Source organism: Camelus bactrianus, chromosome 13 (genome assembly GCF_048773025.1).
Source record: "Camelus bactrianus isolate YW-2024 breed Bactrian camel chromosome 13, ASM4877302v1, whole genome shotgun sequence".
In the NCBI taxonomy this organism is placed as follows: domain Eukaryota; kingdom Metazoa; phylum Chordata; class Mammalia; order Artiodactyla; family Camelidae; genus Camelus; species Camelus bactrianus.
In genome coordinates this window covers 28716957-28732890 of record NC_133551.1, presented here as the reverse complement: position 1 = coordinate 28732890, position 15934 = coordinate 28716957, and the positions used below count along the sequence as shown (strand labels likewise).

Sequence of the window (15934 nt, the reverse complement as noted above, 5' to 3'; positions counted from 1 at the left end):
CCAGCTCAGAAATCACTGAAAAGCGCCCACTCTACTTCCCACTGGTCACTGTCTACACAGCTCATGTACTGAGAACCTAGAAGATCCCCAAGAAGATCATAAGTTTCTTGGAGGCAGGAACCTATTGAAGGGACCTGGCCCCCACGCTCTCTGGCTTAAGAACCTTGCTTAGTGAACTAAGTCAAACAGAGAAAGACAAATACTGTATGATTTCACTTATATGTGGAATCTAAAAAAATAGAACACATGAACAAATTATGGTTAAACAGCAACAGACTCACAAATATAGAGAAAAAACTAGTGGTTACCAGCGGGAAGAGGGATGGAAGGAGGGGCAACGTAGGGGTAGGGGATTAAGAGGCACAAACTATTATGTATAAAACAAGCTACAAAGATGTATTGTACGGCATGGGGAACATAGCCAATATTTTATAATAATGGAAAATGGTGTATAATCCATAAAAATATTGAATCACTCTGTTGTACACCTGAAACTAATATAATATTGTAAGTCAGACTATACTTCAATAAAAATAAATAAATAAGAATCTCACTGAGCAGTTACCATGGTAACAAATAGCTTTTCCTATTCTCTTGAATCAAAACAAACAAACAAACCACTGAAGAACAAGGAATCTAGCTCCCTGCCTGGGTTAGTAATGAAAACAGCAGGACAAGATTGAGGCCAAATCTGTGAACCTGGTTTAATCAGTTGCCCATGAACTTGGCCTGGGATACGATGGTCCCATCTCACAGAAAGTGCTTCATTCTGGAGATCCTGGTCCACCTGAGCCCTGAGTGCTGGGGCAGGAAGCACTCTGCCTCCGTGAGAGCTGGGAGACCGCAGGGGCTGGAGCTTCTGTAGCAGGAGAAGCAGCCTTGCCTTCCGGGGGTGGGGGAAGCCTCACCTACATGCTATCAGATCTGTGAGTTTAACATCTATGAGTCAGATCTATGAGTTTAAGAAAGAGATGCTTTAGATGGTCTTCAGAATCTCTAGTGAGTTTGCACCAATCTCAGGCCACTTATAAACTCAAGTCCACCACAATTCAGCAGAGCCAATGTTTCAGAGCATGCCTCGAAAAGGGCATTTTTGCTGAATTTCCCTAGTAACACCGTCATTCCACAGGTCTGACTAGGCCCCTCTGCCCCGATCTGGGCACAGTGCTAGGCTCTGGACACACAGCTGGGAAAAAACCAGACGGACCTCCCTGCTCCCATGAGCTTCAGTCCACTTTTCACACGACCTCAGCACTTCAGCAGGTGTTCAGGCTACTGTGACAGGGAGGTCACAGGAGCCCCTGGGGTAGGGGACCAGCACGCATCTTTCAAACCCCTCTGTTCCAAGTGCGGTCCATGGACCAGCAGCATCAGCACGAGCTGGGAGCATGACAGAAATGCAGAATCTCAGGCTCCTCCCAAGACCTTCCAAACCAGAAACTGCACCTTACTAAGCTTCAGGGAGAACCCTGTGTCAGTGAAGGTTTGGAAAGCACTGCTCTAAAATGCCACGTCCCACAAGCTGTCTCGCAAACAAGAGAGAGCTGATGGTCAAATAAGCTTAAGAAGGAGCCTGCCCGTTTCTCCCTCGCAGACTCAGGAGCCGGCACATGAAAGACAGGTGTCCTCAGAAAAGGAACTTGTTTAAAATGCCAGCGCTCCTCAAACTTCCTTGACAGCCCAACTTAGCACCTGCAAACATTCATTGGAACTAGTGTCCTTTGAAACACATCTTGGGAAAAACCATATTGGCCCCCTGGCAGTCACAGATTCAGCTCACTTGGTTTCAACAATCCTGGATGGAAAGAGCCCAGAGCATGGTAACTGGCAGCTTTGAGGCACAAACTTGAATGATGCCCACTGCTCGGCTGGGACTCTGGGCAAATGTCTCAGCTCAGAGGACCTGCTGGGTCAGGGTGCGGGGACCCAGGGACTGCTGGTCACGTGGCTGGGCTGGTCTCCACAAAGCTCATGGGGTAATAAAAACTCTGCGTCTCCGTGAATACTGGCCACCACATGAGAGATGAGGCTTTGAGATAATTTAAGTTGCTGTTAACATGCAGCGTGAGGATGCACACAGGTAACACTGCATTCTAGATGGAACGGGTCATTTGGGGAAACCCAGAAGCCACCATGAGCATCCCCTATTTGTCACTTCAGGAACTGGAGAAGGTCTTGGGCTAAGTATACCCCACAGGGGTCAAGAATCCACCAAGATGATGGTAACAGCTGATGCTCACGGAGAGTTTCTGACTCGCCGAGCCTACCCCGACCCACGTTCCCTTACAACAATGCAGTGAGATAAGTAGTGTGAACCATTTGACACATGAGGAAACCAAGGCACAGACTAGCTTCTCGCTTCAATCCCTTTTATGCTGAATGCAACTTCTGAGATCTAGGTGACAGGTGGTTGGTGGAGACCAAACCTGCCAGATGATGACGTGGTCCCCGGGCCCCCACCATCCCCTCCAGCCAGCCCCCAAGAGCTGAGAGCCTTGTCCAGAGCCCCAGCCGGGCAGTGGCCACGATTCCAATTTGTGCCTCAGCTGAACTTCCAGTTATCATGCTATGGTCTCATTCCGACTGGCAGAGTGGAAACCAAGAAAGTTGAATCTCCTTTGGGAGAATGTCTCTCCCGTCCCCACTTTAGGGGTGCCACTTCAGGTGTGAGGCAGCCCTCCGTGGGCAGGTGTCGTGGTGGCCTGGCGCTGGGAGGGCACGCCTGATTTTCCTGACCCTGCATTTCTGTCATGCCCCGGGCGGAGCCGGTGCTCCTGGGGCCGTCCTGAAAGCAGGGCATGGGCGGGGCGGCAGCTGGGACGGAGCTTGCTTTGGTAAGGCCTGAGCTCCCCCCGCCCCAGCCCCCAGCTGCTGCGTGTCCTCTGGCAAACCTCTTCCCCGGGCCCTCGTCCCTTCTCTTTAATGTTCAGAGTCATGATGCTCCTCCCGCCCCCACACAAAGCTGCTGAGCGTCTCACCTGGTGGGGGTGGCAGTCCCTGGCACTTTCCGCTTCAACTCACTGACCGTTTCTCATGAGGTCCTTCCCGGGGCTCCCTTGGGCTTGTGTCTGCTCCAGGCTGGCAGATCGCATCATGAGAGACCTTGCCTAATCACCCCTCTCTCTCAGGGACACGCAGATCTGCTGCTTCCAAATCACATGTCAGACCCCCAGGGGTGAGGATAAAAACCCTGCTGTGTGTTTAGACAAAACCAGGGACAAACTGTCTTTGCTTCTTGGGCCGACACTTAGAAGTAGTCCCGGGGCCCAGAGGTCAGTCACGCAGCTTGTGACGTTCTACTCCCTTTGGGGCATGGCATAGTGTGGTGGTGATGGAGTCACCCGGGCACAGCTTGGGAGCTGGCTGTGTAACCCAGGACAAATGACTTAACCTCTCTGAGCTTCAGGTTGCTCATCTGTAAGTGGCGTGGATAGAGGACCTCTGCCACGGGGCTGCTGTGAGGTGCTGGCACCAATCAGTGCTTCCTAAAGGGTGGCTATAATTAATATTGTTACTTAGACACTGGTTACAAGAGGGGATTCTGGGGTATACAAACACAGAATACTTTGAAAATTTGCCTTTTGAAAACAACAGATTTCTGAAGGCATTTTTAAGAAGTAAAATTTTAAAAATGTGGTTTTATAAAGCTGACATTTTACATGAGGTTGGGCACACACAATAGAAAAAATTAACAAGCAGAAATCCAGGGCTTTTCAATCCCAGGACTCCCTCACTCGTGCTGGGCCCCACTGGCCTCTGCCCTTTCCCTCCTGGCAGTAGCCACTGGCATTTTAGTGCAGTGCCCCCTGGAGACTGGCAGGCTCCCCACTTCCCAGGTCAGTGGATGCCAGCTCTCCCCGGGAGCTGACCTGAAGCCCTCTCGCTGTACGCTGTCCCTGTACACCCAGAGCTGGAGGCCAAGCTGGGAAGAACTTTCAGTTTCATCACTAACTTCCAGGTTGCCTCCTGCCCTTAGTGCTGAACTGGAGAAGCAGGACTCACAAGGGCCTCAGGACAGAAGCCTGAAGCAGCGGGTCAGAGAGTCCACCCCTCCGGTGACTTCCTTGACCCTCCCATCTGCAGGTCAGTGTTGGGGAGGCAGCAGGACAGGGACCACACTTGGCAAGGCCCTACTGTGAGCACGCACTTGCCATGTACTAGCCTTCCCATGACTGCATGGGGTAAAGGACACAGAGGCTGCGATCCCTGAGAGGTGAGCCAAACCAGCAGAGTCGGTGTTTGCCTTTCCAACAAATAATGCCAATGTCTAGAAAACTCGGGGCAGGAAGAGATGTGTAACTGCTAGAAATGCCAGTGAAGGCATGTACGGAGTGGTTAAGAGTGGGCTCTGGAGCCAAACTGAGTTAAACCATGCTCAGTTACTTCCCAGCTGTGTGACCTCAGGGAAATCGTTTAACCTCTCTGTGCACCAGTTTCTTCATTTTTTAAAATGAGGGTAATAATCATACCTAGCTCTTTGGACTGACTTGTGGATAAAGATGAATTGATAAATATTAAGCAATAAAAAATGCTACCTGGCACATAAACATAGTAGGGACTCCATTAATAGTAGTAAACTGTTGTTATTGAATTAAGTCCCATGAAGATAGGAACATTTGTATGTTTTGGTTACTGGTCTGCTTAAGAACAGTCCCTGGTACTTAATAGGTACTCCATAAATATTCTTTGGGTAAATGAATATTAATATTACAATCAGTTAAAACTTGTCTTTTGTCTTACAGGCATTATTTATTTTGACCAGCAGAGGGCAGCAGATAGCTATGACTGACAGTAATTCTGGGCAAGGGTGGTTTTAAATGTTAATTTTGACAGCTAACGTGCTGTCCCCTCCTGAGCCAGCTGGTGTGTTGAGAGGTTGCTACTGCACCTGTAGGAGTGGCTCCTACCCCTCCCACTTACCTTTGCACAGGATAGGATGACTGGCAGAAATTCCAACTCACAATAAACCGTGGTCTGATTTTTTTCTCAACTTACTTTCAATTTCCTTCCTCCTTTCCTCTCTCCCTCTCTTCTTTCTCTCCTTCCTCCCCCTTCTCTAATTCTCTCTCTCTCTCACACACACTCACTCCTCTGCATCAAACTAATATACTGTACATGTTCCCAAACTGTATCTGTACAGCTGCACCTTGTACTCCAAACCATGAAGTCTAGAGTGCATATCCTTAAACAGTATTCTTCCCAACCAATAAATGCTGCTAAATGTGGTATAAAAGGGCATCTGATTTGATAAAACTGGGCCCAGAGAGGTACTGTAACTTGGCCAAGGACACACAGTAATTAGTTGAAAAGTTAGAGCACTAGCCAGGGCATTCTGCTCTGTCCTTCAGGTCATCACTCACTTCCCCTTGTACCCACAGAGGTCAAGTGGTCCCCATTTGTTGATCCAATCAATGTGGCCATCAGCTCCTGGCCCCAGTTGCTGTTCCCCTGGGCTCTGGACAGAGATGACTGCTTCCCACGGCATCCCCCTGGGACGTCCAGGCGCAGGGGATAGTCAGAAACCTACTTGCTCCTCAGCAAACTCGGCCCCTGCTGACAGCTCTCACATTTCCTCCATGACCCAGTGAGAGTCCGTCTTCCCCAGATGACAGATCCCACCAGCAAAGTCAAAGGAGAGGACCTGGGTAGCCCCTGGGGAGCAGAGCACAGAGGCTCTGCGTCTCACTTCTGGTGTGGCTGGCACTGGACCACATCCCACAGTCAGCTCAGGGCTGCCCCAGCCTCAGCTCATGGGTGGCCCACTGCCACAGCCTCCTCAGTTTGCCTAAGATTCTGCCTTTCCCAACCATTATCCCAAAAAAGCTTATTTGGAAAAAAGTATTTACTTGAGATTCCTACTGAAAAACAAATTTCACATGAATTGATGAATTAAAAAAGGAAACTTATAAAGAAAATTTAGAAATTGGAAAAAAAATGGTGGACCTATTCTATTAGATTAGAGACATTTCCTTAAGCCTTATAGCAAAGGTACAAACTAGAAAGGAAAAGATTTAGATCTGATTAAATAAAAATTAAAGAGCTCCATGCCCCCTAGAAACATCAATAACAAAATTAATCGCAAGCAATCAATTGGGGAAAGTGTGGCTATGAGTATGAGAGACAAAGGATGAATATCCTAAACCAGAATGTCAGAGGAAAATGGATGAATTATCTGAACTGACAACTTAAAATGTAAACTCACAGGAATATAGAATATGTTCAATCTCCCTGGTCATAAAATAAATGTAAAATGCAACTTTCTTTTTGCATCTTGAAGTGGCAAAGGTCAAACCTGCAGAGTATCAGTGATGCTGCGAAGCCACAGGTCCCCATTCTGCTGGGGGCACGTTTCTGGAGGCCACCATAAGCTTACATGTGTGCAAGAGAAACACTTTCTTCCATAGCCTTTAGCACCGTGCCGTGTTTGTTACCTATTGCCCCCTCACCACCTTCCCTACCAGGTCAACATACACCTTGGTGAAAGGGACATTGCTTACCGGTCCATCCCAAGTACTTAGTACACACCTGGCCCATAACAGGGTAACAGACACTTACTGAGCGAGTGTCAGAACTTTTGCCCCAGTAATCCGACCCTTAGAAACTGATCTAAGGCAACCATCAGAGATCTACGACAAGATTTATATACAAGAATGGTAATTACAGCATATCATATCATAGTCAGACTTCACAAACCATTTAAAAGTCCAAAGTAGGGGATTAATAGACAAATGATGATACATCCTTATTAGAGACTACAATAATAAAGTCATTAAAATCATGTTGTAGATGATATAATGGCATGGAAAGAGTTTCTGGATAGAGTGTATTGTGAAAAAAGCAGGTTACAAAACACTGTTTTCTAGAGAATTTCTCCAGGAATCTTCTGTATATAATACCATCCTAATATATATAAAATACATATTCTATATACACATATATTTGATACAGGCATGCACATGCATGCATAGGAAATATGATATATGCATATATATACACATGCGTACATGCATGTAAAAACTTGTGTAAGAACACACTGACATTTTAAGTGTTTATCTCTAATACTTGGTATGATCAATGAAAAGTTAATTTTTTTTTTCTTTACTCTTTTATGTATTTTTCCAAGGTTTTTACAATAAGCCAGTTTTGCTATTGGGATCAGATAAGAACACAACGTAGCACCCACATTCCTCAAGCCGACCCTGGTTCCGGGAAGCTAACAGCCCCGCGATGACCGCCGTGCTCACTGGGGCTCCCTCCCCTTCTCCTCAGACAGCCTTCCAAACCTGCACACGAATCCTTGTCTCACAAGATGCCTTTAGGCGGACCTGGCTAAGATCCATAAATACGATTTGAAATTCCTGCCCATTCTTGGGAACAACTCCCTTTGTGAAGCATTTCACGAGCAAAGGAAAAGTCTTTAAAACAAATACTCAGTTCGTGTGAGTCTTGACCAGCTTCTGGCCTTTCGTGCTGCCTGTGCCGTTTCCATCCGGACAGTGTTTGAGAAACAGGCACTTGCGGTGGAAAGATCCACGTGTTGGGCGCTGTTGTCTGTGGCTCACTTTCAGTCTCTGTGTCCCTGAACTGGCGCGAGCTCATCATGGGAGTGAAGACCGTCCTGACCTTGAGTCCTCCGATGGAAAGAGTTGCTGGATATAGCAGCCACCTGAGGGAGCTCGGAGCCTCAGAGGAGCTCAGGAGAACAATGAAGACCAAAGGGGCCACGGAATCAATAAATGTACAGAATTTATTTACACCAGCATCCCCCAGGCTGTGATGCCAGCACATGTGCCCACAGAGGAGCTAGGACAAGTGCCCTATGTTGCTCTAGGATGTCATAAACACATAGCCTCCTTTACGGTTCTTAGAATCAGGGCTGGTGAGGACTTCAAAGATCACATATTTCAAGGGGGATGGGGTGTAGGCAGTTGCCCTGAGGGCAACGCTATATGCAGAGTTATGACAAGAACCCATTAAAAAGCAGTGATTATCATGGAGCAATTCCAAGGTCTGACTTTTGTCCTAAGAATTTGCTCAGTGATAGCTGTCATCCTCCCTTTGACCAGAAGAGGGCAGACACTTGCCATCGATGGAAGTGGAGAGCAGGCAGATATTTTTTAGGCTGGAATAACATCTCCCAATAAGGTCATTCTGCTCTAATGAGAGTTGCAGCTCAAAACAAAACTCTTAACAATTGTGCTGCAAATACACTACTGAAAATACAGGGAGGTTCGGATACTGAAGAGCTTTTCTTAGTTCCAACTTTGTCATTTCACCTCTCTGAACCTCATGTCTTTACTGTGTAGTCACTATGTGAATGTGAAGAGGTGATAGATAATTAAAGGAAAAATACAAAAATCACTAAGTTCCATATTACAAGACACATACACACAAAGAAAGAAGTTTAACTGCAAGTGTGTGTTTTTGTATGTGTTTTGTGTGTGTGCGTGTGCATGCTTGTGTATGAGTGTGTTTGTGTGGATATGTGTGTGCAGAGAGAGCTGGCAAAGGAGAAGTCTATGCTGAGGGAGGAATTCTCCAGCAGTTGAAACCAATCCATTTTGCACTGGGAAAGGTCTTAACCACTTTTATTTACATTTCAAACTGTGCTTATTTTAAAAGTTAAAGATGTGCTTTACCTATGGAATCTGTGTGAGGGAAAAGTGAAATTTCACAGGGATACATGTGAAGTTCTACACTTCAGTTGAAAAATACTGCTGAATACAAAGGAAGGTGTTGGTGATACAGGCATACCTTGGAGATGCTGTGGGTTTGGTTCCAGACCACAGTGGTGAAATGAATATCACAATAAAAGGAGTCATGTGAATTTTTTGGTTTCCCAGTGCCTGTAAAACCTATGTTTACACTATACTGTAGTCTATTCAATGTGCAGTAGCATCGTGTCTTAAAAAAGTATATACCTTAATTAAAATACTTTATTGCTAAAAAATGCTCACCATCATCTAACAGAAGGTTGCCACAGGCCTTCAATTTGTAAAAAATGAAACATCTGCCAAGTGCAATAAAACAAGGTATGCCTGTATTAACACTTAATACTCTAAGTGATTTAGTGGTTACATGGTCATGAGAAGCAAAAAAGTAACAGGTGGATAATTTTTCAACTCTAGTCTCACTTTCTTATGATGTTGAGCCCAGGAGTATTATTTTCTCACTAATCTGTGCCAGCTGGAGCAACACTGCAGTCTGAGTACCATAATCTGGAAGAATGAGGAACTAGAATGGAGCTAACAGGCCAGGAGGGAAGGGTCTGGAAACCACGTCTGGAGGAGGGGCCGAGGAGCCAAGACGGGGGCCTGGAGGAGAACAGTCCTGGGTGGGGCAGAACCTGTGAGAGGGGAGTTCAGTCAGAACAAAAGGGTCGAAGTCGCAAATGGGGTCTGGTCTCAACATTGAAGGGTCTTCTCAATAATCGAGGCCAAGTGCATGGTCATGGAGACAAGAAGCTCTGGACGCTGGACAATTCGAGGAGTTCCTGGAAGACCCCTCCGATATCAGGACAAGAGAAAGGCACCTGCCGGAGCAATCTCAGAAACCAAGTCATCCCTGCACACTGAACTCAGCCAGGCGGCAAAGCGTGATGGCAAGAGAGCAAGCACACCAAAGGCAGGATGGTTCCCACGGCACAAAACGATGGGAGGGCCTTGAAGCACAGGGATGGCGGCACAGGCTCCTGAAGGTCAGGCTGCCCCCGCACATTAGGCCTCACCAACTGCACTAACACCTCCCGAGGCTGAAGGGCAGTGAAAGGAGCGGCGTCTGATTGAACCAAGGCAAGGACTCCCAAAGGACGTAGGTTTGCACAGCAGTCAGAGAGATCGGGATGAGCTGAGGGGCATTCTGTGGCTCACTCACCAGCCCTCCCCAGCTGGACTCCCACACGGCGCTCGGCACTTTTTAGGGAGCTCTGTGGATTTTCTTTGGAGGTACAGGGATGATCCCTCAGGCTGTATCATGGTTGAGATGTTATCTCTTTCAAGGGCACCCACTCCTCTGTGCTTTTATGCCTTGCCCGCCTCTTTTGACCTCCATGGTTACCAGACAATGGGAAGGAATAAGGTGTCTGGGATGATGGAGACACAAGCCATCCAGACGCTTTGCTGTAAAAGGCTGCATGGGAGCTGTAGTTCACTGACACTGCCCAGTGTACACCGGTCAGCCCCTTGCAGCTTGGTCAGTTTGAAAGAGCCGACAAAATCAAGTGTCTAGAACTGCCAAGATGAGTATGAGACCCAAGACCAACCTCCTCTCTGACATTTCTGTAGACCTTCTCAAAGTAGCTGCTGGGGACCGGAGGTATGGCTACCAAAGGCTTCTCCAGCTCTGAGAGAAGGGCGGTTAAAGCACTCAGACATCAGAGCTGAGGCATCGTCCCAGTTCTGAGAAATGATTAAAACTACCAGACACTATGAGAGAAACCACTTATTTCCTTGTTACATTTTCTTCCCCTAAGGGGAAAATGCAGGAATAACATGGGTTCACCCATAGAAAATGGATCATTTTCTATCAGAAATAGTAATTGTATTTTTTACTTATTTGTTGAATATAATGATAAATTTTATTATTTTTTAAAAGCAGAAAGATGTGGAATTTTATACTTCTTTTCTATAATATTCTTCAAAGCTACTTGAAAAAATTTTAAGACAACTTATAAAACTGGTATACATGGCCAATAATTCTTTTCTCTTGGTTGATGGCCCTTAATAAAGGCTTTTTCTCACCTCTTGAAGGGTTTCTTGAAATTTCCAACTGATTGATTGAAAATAGTTGTGTTCAACCTGCACTGTTGAAACTGAGAACGCCTTCAGCAGAACTCTAACGCTTGTTTCATGATCGTGGAAAAGACAGAACACACAGAGGGACAGGCTACATCTTCTCTCCTTTTGACCTCAAATTTCTCTGACATCCATCTATTATTTCTCTCCTATCTCTGGATGAAACCTTTTACTCTTTCAAAACTAACTGATCAGCTTGTGTCCTTTATTCCAAGTCTCTGACCTTCCTTGGGGCTTATGCTACCAAATCATCATCCTGACTTCATGGCTCTCACCCCTCAAATTTATAAACTCAGTCTAGTTCTCTCCAGACTGAAAAACACAAGCCTTGCCTCTACTCTGGTGCCTCCTGGAGCACCATCCTATGTCTTTCCTTCTTAATGAGACCACTTATTGACTGCATTCTACCTCTAATTTCTGCCTTGGCTGTAAGATCCCACAGGTACAAACCACCGAATCCACCAGGCTTTATTAAATCTTTAAATGCTGTTCAATCTCTCAGGGTATTGAACTTTGTTTCCCCTTGAATCTGGGTGCTCTAGGAAAGTTCTAGTGAAGTCCCTCTTTTGACTCAACTTGCTAGACTTGACTTCTGGTACTTAACAGAATTTTGGGGTAATAGACTCACTTCCCCTCCAGAAGTCCCTAATTGTGTCAAGGCCCTCCCTCCCCTCACCCAGGAGGGCTTGAAATCTGACTCTGCCCTTGCTTCTCAGGAGCTCCACATTCAGAATGCTCAAACCTGTCCAGTTGCATCCTCAAAATACATCCCCTCTTCCCCATGTCCTCGACTACTGCCCTGGTCCCAGCCTTGGTGACCCCTTCGCTGGCTTGTCCAGCCTTTCTGTGCTCCAGTAGTCATTCTGCTCCTCTCGCTTCTCTGCCTAAAACCCCAGGCCAAGTCTGACAGCTCTTCCCGTGGCAGTAAGCACCCATCTTCTGGCTGACAGATGCCTGGGGCTCACTGTCCGCTCCTTCCGCGTGCCGGCCAGGCCTGCTGCCCAGCCCGTCCCAGCATTCCCCACTCCTTGCTTCCTCTGTCACTTCCGCACTGCTGTTCCCTTTGTCCTTTGGCCTCGGTAAAATCTTACTTCTTCTTTAAGGCCTATCTCTGGCCTCCTCTCTAGCTCCTTAGGAGAAACTCTCCCTCTGTCCTCTGGGACAGGAGATCATTCAGCAGGTTTTAAGACTGCGAGGCATGGGCTACATTTAATTCCTGGTCGATCAGCAGTGGATGCCGAGTGCACTGGATTACACACCATCACGTTTACCAGGACAGGAAAAGGTCTGAGAGAGCAGCCAAGCCAAAGTATTTCCTCCCATCACTGCTTACCATGGTTTTAGCCAAAATCAGGGAAAAGAAAGGATGGAGAACGGGTGCTGAGGAGGTGGATTAAATGAACTGTGCCCCAAGCTTCCAGACATCAACGTCTGAAAACCAGGACACTCACAAAATTGTTTTTGGACTCCAGAAAGAACACATTTACGTGGCTTTAGAATTTAAAATGCACTTCCATATATGTTAATTGATTTAATTTGCACAGCCGCCCCGTGAAGCAGTTAGTTTATAGAATGCCAGTTTGTAGGTAAGGGAACAGCCAGGTCAGGTAGTTTCAGCAAGGTCACACTACAGAATAAATCACAGACCTCTGCTAGGAAACTGCGCCTTCCAACCTCAGATCCAGTATTCTCTCTCTCTGTTATACCATGTTGCCTCTCCAATGGCAGAGTTAAAATAAAGTGAAACAGGCTATTGGGGGAAGTGGGAATAGGCAGGGGGGTGGTAATATACTTCTAAATCATATAACATTTCTCCCCCCCCTTCCCATCACACATGCCAGCCTAGGGAGGTTAACCACCCAGTGCAGAAAATGTTACCTTAATTTCCGGAAACAGTATCACCCCCAAACACTCTGAATTGACGGCAAAATATTTTAATTTTTCATAAAGTTATTCCCCTCCCCGCCTCCCCCGCCACCCTTCCCACCCCATAGATGCCATGTGGAAAAGACTCTGCAGGCATGGGTGCTGGCTGAGCAGGAGGACGATGTGTGCATATACATACAGGTTTATTTAAATGATTGGATCTACACTTTCGGAGGCTGTTTGAAGCATCTTATCAAAAGAAAACACATTTTAAGCAAGAGGTTAAAAAAGCTTTTCAGACCCAAAGGCCATTTAATACAGTAAGTCCTACTTGGATAGTTTAGCAAACATTTTTTAAAACCCACATCCAACAGACTGGTTAGTATTGGATATACAGATTTGGTTTCAAAGCTGAAATGCCCCTGGTGTAATAGACCTTCTCATGAAAATCAGTTGCTTTATATTATGCCATAAAAAATAGGGACATGTATCTACTGACAACTTAAATATTAACTCAATAGGCTACTTGGTGATATAAATAGGGAAAAAAAAAAAGTGGTCATGGACTAGGAGTGAGAAGACTATGACACCAGCCCATCCTGGGTTGCAGAGGGTGTTAAACGCTATCCTAGAATCTAAAACAGGAAAAAAAAAAAGTCAAATATTCCACTCCATATAGAACCCCTCTGGCCCAAGCCATCCCCCAAGGAGTACACCCCAAACACATGAGGTTTACTAACCACCTGCTACAGATGTTACTATGTCACTAATTAACAATGATCACAAAAAATGTGTCATATCAGAGGTTCTGTTATCATACACAACACATCAGCGGCTGTAGGAATCTTCCTCCGAGAGCTCCCGTCGGAAGTCAAGCTGACAATGTCCAAAGCGCTGGTCCAAGAAACCACAGCTAAGAGACAGAGCGTCTGCTTGCTCGTGGAGCTCTCTGGCACGCCCCCCACTCCAGTTATCGGAGGGGCTGGGGCACAGGGGGCAGTCCCAGCCGGGTGCTGCAGCCTTTACTCCTGGGCCTCCTTGCGAGTCAACTTGTAGATCTCGGTGGGTCCGTCCACGTGGGTGATAGTGGTGGTGAGCTGCAGTTCCTCCCCACTGTGCACACCCAGATCGCCTGAAACAGGGTTTTTGGTGTTAGATGTGGTCAAGGAGGAAGGAGAAAGCTGGGATTCGTCTCCATAACAATTGCCTGATGCCAGCCCTCTTTCACATTCTAAACTTAGGGAGAAAACCGGGGCACAGGCACCCTAAAACCAGGGCTGACTCCCACCCTTTGCACTTGGACTTGGCAGTAATTTTTTTTTTAATCATTTTGTCTCGCACAGAAGAGATATTAACGATAGAGGAGTCAGCTTACTGCTGCTGTTATTCGTGGTAACGGTTAACAGTTAAATGAGAGCTCACTTTGTGCCTGACGCTATTCTTGGCTCTTTACAGGTGATCGCTGAAATTTGTCAAGTGCTTCTTCTGTGCCTATTGAGATGAACCTGTGGCTTTTGCTGTGTTTAATCCTCACAAGCACCCTCCGAGGCAGGCACTCTGGTCACGCCTGCTTTACAGGTGAGGAAGCTGGCAGGCAGGTCAGGAGGAGGAGCAGACACAGGAGAGCCTGGAACCAGGCCAAGGAAGGAAGGTCTGACTCCAAGGCCATGCACACATTCGCTGCAGACAACTTACAAAGCAGCTCTGGCATGTGAAGGCAAACAAGACCTGCCTGTATCTACCAGATTGGCCAGGGTGCTGTATCTAATGCCTTTAGGAACAATTAGGGTCTTTCTCCATCAGGAAAGAAGTACCAGAAATGTGCCCTGAATTTTCTGCTATCCCCAGAATTCTATCCAACACCAGTGTTTCAGAGTCATCACCAGTGGACAAAGGGATTCCTCTGCTAAAATAGAATAATGTGGCCTCTTCTCAACCGGGAGGAAAAAACATGAGTTTCTGTGTTAAGCCTTTAATAATGTCTGCTACCTGCCATAAGATAGTTGAGTAAATACATAACTGGCAAAGGGAAAACAGAAAACGCCCAGATCCAATGGTGCTCAGTCGGACCGTGTGCAGGAGCACGTGTACCCACATATTTGCAGAGAGGGGTGCTGGAGAACAAAAGGTTATGGTTATGTCTGTGATTTTGATACTTATACTGTACACATGACTTCATAATTTCAGAAACTGAAATTGTCCCTAGTTCAAAGCATGGACTAAAATACACACGCACGGCTTTCAGTTGGGATTCCATGCCATGCCTTAGAGGACAGCTCTGGCCCTACTCTTAGGGCTAGTATTTTGTCACTAGTTTAGGAATTGCTGGGCATCAATGAATTTGATGACCTTAGGACCCCAGGGGTGAGCCCGCCCACTGGCCCTGCAGGCTGCTTGGCTGGTGCCCTCATGTGTGCCATGTTGTATTAGATTTTTATTGTAGACCCATTTCCCAGTGGCTCTACAACTGAATCAGTCTTATGAAATGCTGGAATTGTGGGCTCTCTACCCAGGAGCGTCCATAGTCCCAGAAGCAGGGTCATTAGCTGTTGCAGAGACTGCAAACGGCATTTGGGTGCTGGCAAGTGTCCAATTCACAGGACAGGGGCAGAGCAGGTGCCAAAGGGGTATCAGCCCAGCCTCCCATACTTCCAGCCCTTGGGCCAGAGTACCCAGCAACACGGCGCGAAGGCTGCGTAAAGGCTTCAGGCAGAGCTGCCTGCCGGGGGCCACGCTGAACCCCTACTTGCATAATCAGCAATTTTCCCTGGGTTACTAATTTGCATTCTCCCTGCTGCAACTTTTAGTCCGTTCCTCAGTCAAGAACAGGCCTAAGCCTCAAAAGCCTTGGTCAAAGCTAGTTCTGGATTTGTGTATCTGGGTGAGCTACCAAAACTTCAAAGCCAGTTTCACAATCTACATGTCTGAGAATCATCAAAATTTCAAAAGAGCACCCTGACCACCCCAGTAGACCCATTAGCACCTCCAAGAGTTTACCTAAGGAATCCCTTTCACTGCAGACTTCTTAGAAATAGACACTAGATTATAATTCTACTCAGGTTTTGAACCAAAGGTGCCAAGTATTTAAGCTTAACATGTGATTCCAATTGCAGGTCCTAGAAAATGTGTATGACCCCACAGGTGCCATCACCCAAAGAAAGAGCCAAAATTACTTGGGCTTTTTTATTTTAATAGATACCTATATTATAGTGCTTGCCATATGTCTGACTCCATCCTAAACACTTTACAAATATTAATGCATTTAATCCTCAATT

The 15934-nt window shown here is 46.5% G+C and overlaps 1 protein-coding gene across 4 annotated transcripts in view; it reads right to left on the bottom strand.

Annotated features, from left to right (window-relative positions):
- Nucleotides 1–15934, bottom strand: part of WLS (Wnt ligand secretion mediator) — a 122658-nt gene that overhangs the window by 9989 nt on the left and 96735 nt on the right. For 2 of the 4 annotated variants that reach the window (XM_010963425.3, XM_045522989.2), the window contains exon 12: nt 12844–13791. The exons of the other annotated variants lie outside the window; for them this stretch is intronic. In XM_010963425.3, coding sequence (XP_010961727.2) covers nt 13682–13791 — 110 coding nt within the window. In that variant the 3' untranslated portion in view covers nt 12844–13681. Of the gene's footprint in view, nt 1–12843; nt 13792–15934 lie in introns of those variants that run through there. 4 annotated transcript variants of the gene reach the window in all.